This window comes from Oncorhynchus tshawytscha, linkage group LG05 (genome assembly GCF_018296145.1).
Source record: "Oncorhynchus tshawytscha isolate Ot180627B linkage group LG05, Otsh_v2.0, whole genome shotgun sequence".
Taxonomy (NCBI): Eukaryota; Metazoa; Chordata; class Actinopteri; order Salmoniformes; family Salmonidae; genus Oncorhynchus; species Oncorhynchus tshawytscha.
The window spans coordinates 30,800,977-30,808,476 of NC_056433.1; the positions used below are offsets into that span (position 1 = coordinate 30,800,977).

At 41.8% G+C, this 7,500-nt stretch overlaps 1 protein-coding gene across 1 annotated transcript in view; it reads right to left on the minus strand.

Moving 5' to 3' along the window:
• LOC112247856 (gephyrin) overlaps nt 1-7,500 on the minus strand; it is a 140,883-nt gene that overhangs the window by 74,785 nt on the left and 58,598 nt on the right. Inside the window, 2 exon segments of the mRNA XM_042321800.1 lie at nt 888-954; nt 1,324-1,418. Coding sequence (XP_042177734.1) covers nt 888-954; nt 1,324-1,418 — 162 coding nt within the window.

The following is a 7,500-nucleotide window of genomic DNA, read 5'->3' on the forward strand; positions in this document are numbered from 1 at the left end:
AGAGGGAGAGGTAGAGAGAGAGAGAGAGAGAGACAGAAAGAACGAAAGAAAGAGAGAGAGGCAGACAGAGGGAGAGGTAGAGAGAGAGAGAGAGAGAGACAGCTGAAAGAAAGAAAGAAAGAAAGAAAGAAAGAAAGAAAGAAGGAAAGAAAGAAAGAAAGAAAGAAAGAAAGAAAGAGAGGCAGACAGAGGGAGAGGTAGAGAGAGAGAGAGAGAGAGAGAGAGAGAGAGAATGTATGAAAGAAAGAAAGAAAGAAAGGCAGATGGGGGAGAGGTAGAGAGAAAGAAAGAGAAAGAGAAAGAAGGAGAGACAGATGGAGGGAGAGGCACAGAGACAGGTAGAGCGAGAAAGACAGAGAGAGAAACAGAAAGAAGGAGAGACAGATGGAGGGAGAGGCACAGAGAGAGGTAGAGCGAGAAAGACAGAGAGAGAAACAGAAAGAAGGAGAGACAGATGGAGGGAGCGGCACAGAGACAGGTAGAGCGAGAAAGACAGAGAGAGAAACAGAAAGAAGGAGAGACAGATGGAGGGAGAGGCACAGAGACAGGTAGAGTGAGAAAGACAGAGAGAGAAACAGAAAGAAGGAGAGACAGATGGAGGGAGAGGCACAGAGAGAGGTAGAGCGTGCACATGCATGCTACCTTTACTCCTAGAATTACTCAGTCACATCGACACTGATCTAAGTAAACGGGAGACCAGGGGCCGTATTCACCACGAGTCGCAGAGTAGGATTGCTGATCTAGTATCATTTTTACCCTTTAAATCATTTAGAATAAAAGGCAGAGAGCTCATCCTAGATCAGCAGTCCTACTCTGAGATGCTTTGTGAATACAGGCCCTGAAACACTGATCTGAGTGCAGGTGTTAAAGTGGTTCTGTTTTCTTACCTGTGAACCCTTCTTGCTCCCTGGTAAGTTAATGATAAGTGTCTTGCCACGGATGCCGCACACGGGTCTGCACACACACACACACACACACACACACACAGAGAAGAGTGTGTATTAGAGGTTCACAGTATGACAGTGTGTATATGTGCGTGAATGAGTGGGTAAACCAGAGGAGGCTGGTGGGAGTAGTTATACGGTATCAAACACATCAAACATATGGAAACCACATGTCTGACTCCGTTCCATTAATTCCATTAATGTCATTGCAATAAGACCGTCCTCCTATAACTACTCCCAGACTCCTCTGGTGTACATAGTATACATTTGTGTGTGTGTGTGTGTGTGTGTGTGCATGTGTGCGTGTGTGTGTGTCTGTTTGTCTGTACGAGTGTGTGTAGAGTATACATGTTAGTGTGTGTGTGTGTGTGTGTCTCACCTGGAGAGCATGCCTAGTGGTGTGACGTTGAGAGAACCCATCAGCATGGCCAGAGACATCCCTGGAGCCTCCCGCTCTATCACCTCTCTTGTAGCCTGAGGAATGAAGAGAGACACAGAGAGAGAGAGAGAGAGAGAGAGAGAGAGAGAGAGAGAGAGAGAGAGAGAGAGAGAGAGAGAACACACATTTTTTGTGTGTAAGTGTGTATCTGTTTGCATGTTTGTGTGTGTGCATGAATGTATTTGAGAATTTCATGTTTGCATGTGCTTCCATGTTTATGTTTTTATATGTTTGTGTGTGTCCGTTTATTTTTGTTTGTGTGTATCAGCTTCCATGTGTGTGTGTGTGTGTGTGTCAGTTTCCATGTGTGTGTGTATCAGCTTGTGTGTGTGTGTGTGTGTGTGTATCAGTTTCCATGTGTATCAGTTTCCATATCTGTGTGTGTCAGTTTCCATGTCTGTGTGGTGTGTATCAGCTTCCATGTGTGTGTATATCAGTTTCCAGGTGTATCAGTTTCCATGTATGTGTATCAGTTTCCATGTCTATCAGTTTCCATGTGTGTGTGTATCCGTTTCCATGTGTATCCGTTTCCCTGTATGTGTGTGTATCAGCTTCCATGTGTGTGTGCATCAGTTTCCATGTGTGTGTTTATCAGTTTTCTTATGTGCACCAGTTTCCATTTTTGTGTATATCAGTTTCCATGTGTGTGTGTATCAGTTTCCATGTGTGTGTGTGTATATAACTTTCCATATGTGTGCATAAGTTTCCATATGTGTGTGTGTGTATCAGTTTCCATGTGTGTATCAGTTTCCATGTGTATCAGTTTCCATGTTTATCAGTTTCCATGTGTGCATATCAGTTTTCATGTGTGTGTATCAGTTTCCATGTATGTGTATGAATAAGTTTCCATGTGTATCAGTTGCCATGTGTGTGTATCAGTTTCCATGTGTGTATCAGTTTCCATGTGTATCAGTTTCCATGTATGTGTGTATCAGTTTCCATGTGCATCAGTTTCTATGTGTGTGTGTATCAGTTTCCATGTGTGCGTATATACGTTTCCATGTGTATCAGTGTCCATGTATGTGTGTGAATCAGTTTCCATGGGCATCAGTTTCCATATATGTGTGTCAGTTTTCATGTGCGTATCAGTTTCCATGTGTGTGCATAAGTTTCCATATGTGTGTGTGTATCAGTTTCCATGTGTGTGTGTGTATATAACTTTCCATATGTGTGCATAAGTTTCCATATGTGTGTGTGTGTATCAGTTTCCATGTGTGTATCAGTTTCCATGTGTATCAGTTTCCATGTGTGTGTATTAGTGTCCATGTGTGAATCAGTTTCCATGTGTATCAGTTTCCATGTATGTGTGTGTATCAGTTTCCATGTCTATCAGTTTCCATATGTGTGTCTATCAGTTTTAATGTGTGTGTGTGTATCAGTTTCCATGTGTGCATCAGTTTTCATGTGTGTATCAATTTCCACGTGAATCAGTTTCCATGTGTATCAGTTTCCATATGTGTGTGTATCAGTTTCCATGTTTGTGTATCAGTTTCCATTTTTGTGTATCAGTTTCCATGTATGTGTGTATCAGTTTCCATGTGTGTGTGTGTGTCTGTGTATATAACTTTTCATATGTGTATACGTTTCCATATGTGTGTGTGCATCAGTTTCTGTGTGTTTGTATCAGTTTCCGTGTGTTTGTGTGTATCCATTTCTGTGTGTTTGTATCAGTTTCCATGTGTGTATCAGTTTCCATGTTTGTGCGTGTTTATCAGCATCCATTTGTGTGTGTATCAGTTTTCCTGTATGATGGCATCAGTTTCCATGTGTGTTTGTGTGTATCCGTTTCCGTGTGTTTGAATCAGTTTCCATGTGTGTGTATCAGTTTCCATGTGTGTGTATGTGCATTAGTTTCCATATGTGTGTGTATCAGTTTCCATATGTGTATCAGTACCATGTGTGTGTGTGTATCAATTTTCATGTGTGTGTGTATCAGTTTCCATGTGGGTGTGTGAATCCGTTTCCATGTGCATGTGTGTGTATGAGTACCATGTGTGTGTATCAGTACCATGTGTGTGTGTGTGTATCAGTACCATGTGTGTGTGTGTATCAGTGCCATGTGTGTGTGTGTATCAGTACCGTGTGTGTGTGTATCAGTACCATGTGTGTGTTTTTGTATCAGTTTCCATTTGTGTGTTTATCAGTTTCCATGTGCATGTGTGTTTTTATCAGTTTCCATGTGTGTGTGTGTGCGTGGGTGTATCAGTTTCTGTGTGTGTGTGTACCAATTTCCATGTGTGTGTTTGTGTGTGCATGTGTCTGTGCATCAGTTTCCATGTCTGTGTGCATCAGTTTCCATGTCTGTGTGCATCAGTTTCCATGTCTGTGTCCAACAGTTTCCATGTGTGTGTGTGTGTGTGTGTGTGTGTGTGTGTGTGTGTGTGTGTGTGTGTGTGTGTGTGTGTGTATCAGTTTGTGTGTGTGTGAGTGTCTGTATTGTTCCCCAAAAAACAGAGAACCAGAGAAGACTGGCTGACTGACTCTCTCTCTCTCTCTCTCTCTCTCTCTCTCTCTCTCTCTCTCTCTCTCTCTCTCTCTCTCTCTCTCTCGTCGGAGTGCATGCTGGGAGTGCATGCTGGGAGTGAGTTGTCAAGTAGGAGTGATTGTGAGAGCGAATGGAATTTATTTTCACTCTATCGGGATTTGGTATGTATATATATATATATTGATTAGTTTAGTTGTTTTAAGGGTATTTTGTTTAAACTATCACTAAGCACGTATAGGGGTGGTGGGATCTTTGCTTTGAGGTTGGTTTTTCGCGAGGTCACAACCAGCGGGTGGGGCTGGTTGCTATGGCCACTCGCGGAAATGAAGAGTTTGAAAAACTTAGTCGGAGGCATGGAGTAAAGATTCCTGCTGCGGCCGGGTGTTCAGTGGAAGAATGTAGCTTGGCTGTGGGTGCTATCATTGGGTATGATAGCATCAAATCAGCCTCAAGGATGAATAGCGCTGTAGTGATATTCTTAGATTCAATTGAAAAGGTGAATAAAATAGTTGAGAGGGGTGTTGTGTTGCGGGAGACACAGACGCCGGTATTTCCGCTTATGAATCCGGCGAAGAAAGTTATGCTTTCTAATGTGCCACCATTTGTTAGAGATGAAGTGTTAGAGCGAGAGTTATCTCGTCATGGTCAAATCGTATCTACAATAAAGAAGGTTATTTTTGGATGTAAATCTCCGTTGTTGAAACATGTCGTGTCTCATAGGAGGCAAGTGCATATGATTTTAAAAAAGGAAGGAGATGAACTGAATTTAGCGTTTAGTTTTAAGATTGATGGATTTGATTATGTCTTCTATGCATCTACTGAATCAATGAAATGTTTTGGATGTGGAAGAGAGGGGCATTTGGTGCGTAATTGTCCCAAGAATGAGCGAGCTGAGCCTGGTAGTAGCTGTAGTGCGGGTGCAAATAATACACCACGCGAAGGGATGAAAATAATACGGGTGCAGGGAAAGAGAGAAGGTGGGCAGATGTGGTTGGAAAAGTAGGAGAGGAAGGCAGTGTGAATACGGGGGTAATTGTGGTAGATCAGAACAAAGAGGGAGGGGAAACAGTAGGTGAGATTGCGACTGCCGTCGCTGAGGTGGTGCTGGAAAATGAAATTGGAAGTCAAGAGGAGATTGAAATAACGGAAAAGGAAGCGGATGTTTTCAAAATACCGAGGAGTAAAAGGAAGAATTTAAGGGGTAGTGAAGGGTCTAATTCTAAGAGAAAGGTAGAGAGTGATAAATCAGCTGAAGATGAACAAGTTGTAGAGATGGTGGAGTATTCTTCTGGGGAGGATAGCGAGAGTGAGTCATCTGACAAGTCACAACAATATAGTGAGATAAATGGGGTGAAAGGGAGGTATGGGATCGAGAGGATACGTCAATTTCTGAAGTTGACAAAAGGGAAGAAATATATGCAGGATTACAATGTAACTGATTTTTTCCCTGAACGTGAATTGTTTATTGAATCAGCAAAGTTTCTGATGTCAAAAATTACAGGGGGAAGTTTGAAAAGCCCTGAAATTGCTAGACTCAAGAAAGTGGTCACGAGAGTGATAAGTGATGTAAATTCTAAAGAAAATGAAAGAGTTCAGTTGCAGTTTTAACTCTGTAAAGAGATGTGGTAGCTGTATCTTCCTCTGTATATTTTTTTTATCCATGAGCAGTTTTAAGATCTCTTCTTTAAATGTAAATGGGGCAAGAGATGTTAAAAAAAGAGCCATGGTGTATGAGTTAATTAGGGGAAAGGGAAGTGACATCATTTTTCTACAAGAAACTCATAGTAATTTGGAAAATGAAGTTATGTGGCAACAGGAGTGGGGGGGGGCAGTGGTGTGTAGTCATAAAAACTCAAAAAGTGGGGGTGTGGTTATCTTGTTCTCAAAAGGGTTTTTGCCTTTGTCATATGAGGTTGAAGAGATAGTTGAGGGGAGGTTATTAAAAGTTAGAGCAAGGTATGAAAACATCACTATGTGTCTGATAAATGTATATGCCCCAGTGGTGACAGTTGAGAGGGTATGTTTTTTAGAGACATTATCAAATACCATTGAGAAATGTAACAAAGAAGATTATTTGTTTATTGCTGGGGATTTTAACTGCACAGTTAGTGATTTAGATAGAAATCACCAAGAACCTCATATAGCCTCAAGGACGTTTTTAAAACGCCTTATTGTAACAAATGAATTGTGTGATATTTGGCGGAGTCAACATGGAGGAACAAGGCAGACCACCTGGGCGCATGAGAGAACATCATCTCTATGGCCAGGTTAGATAGGTTTTATGTTTTTGAGCATCAATCTCAGGTCTGTAAATCAAGTGTGATAACTCCAGTGGGATTTTCTGATCATTGTTTAATAACAGAGGTGGTGTTCATTAACGATGTAAAACCCAAAAGCGCATACTGGCATTTTAATATAACTTTATTGAGTGATGCTCACTTCAGGAACTGTTTCAGTTTTTTTTGGGAGAGGTGGAGGTCTCAAAAGGCCAGTTTTGTATCCCTTCAACAATGGTGGGATATAGGGAAAATCCAGATTCAACAATTTTGTAATCAATACACGAGGAATGTCACCAAGGATATCACCAGATCAATGAAAGCCCTAGAGATTGAAATAGTGGAACTCATGACGTTGGTTGAGACCACAGGAGATCGAGGCCATACTCAGGTCCTCAAGAGGAGAAAAGCTGCATTGGCAGACCTGCTGGGTATCAGAGCACAGGGGGCACTGGTGAGAAGTAAATTTCAGGGAATATCTGAAATGGATGCCTCATCCAAATTTTTCTTTGGTTTAGAGAAAAAGAATGGACAAAGAAAAATTATTCATTGTCTCAAATCAGCTGTTGGACAAGAGCTCACTAGCCCTAGTGAAATTAGAAAGAGGGCAGTAGAGTTCTATGCTGAGCTCTACAAGTGTGAATATAAAGAGGACAAAACAGTGACACAGCAGTTCTTTGATGGGCTCCCAAAGGTGGCTGCAGAAGCTCAGGTTGAGCTTGAGCAACCATTGTCTTTGCAGGATTTATACACTGCATTAAAAGGAATGGAAAATGGAAGGGCACCAGGCATTGATGGGCTTCCCGTTGACTTTTTAAAATCTTTTTGGGCTATCTTGGGAGAGGATTGGTTAGAAGTAGCTAATGATAGTTTAACCAGAGGGTTACTACCAATAAGCTGCAGAAGGGCTGTCCTCACCCTACTGCCCAAAAAGGGTGACCCGAGGGAGGTGAAGAACTGGAGGCCGGTGGCTTTATTGTGCACTGATTATAAGATATTGTCAAAGGCTTTGTCCAACAGGCTGAGGGAGGTGATGGGGCAAATCATACATACGGATCAGTCCTACTGTGTTCCTGGCAGGCAGATAGGGGATAACATTTCTCTGATTCGTGATTTTTTGGACGTCTCTAGGGCTATTGGGTTGGATGCTGGTCTAATTTCAATTGATCAGGAAAAGGCATTTGACCGAGTTGAACATCAATATTTATGGCACACGTTTGAGGCGTTTGGGTTCAGCTCTGGTTTTATTGCCATGATAAAAGTGATATATGGTGACATTGAAAGTGTATTGAAAGTTAACGGTGGTTTGAGTGCTCCTTTTAAAGTGTGTAGAGGTATTAGGCAGGGATGTTCTAT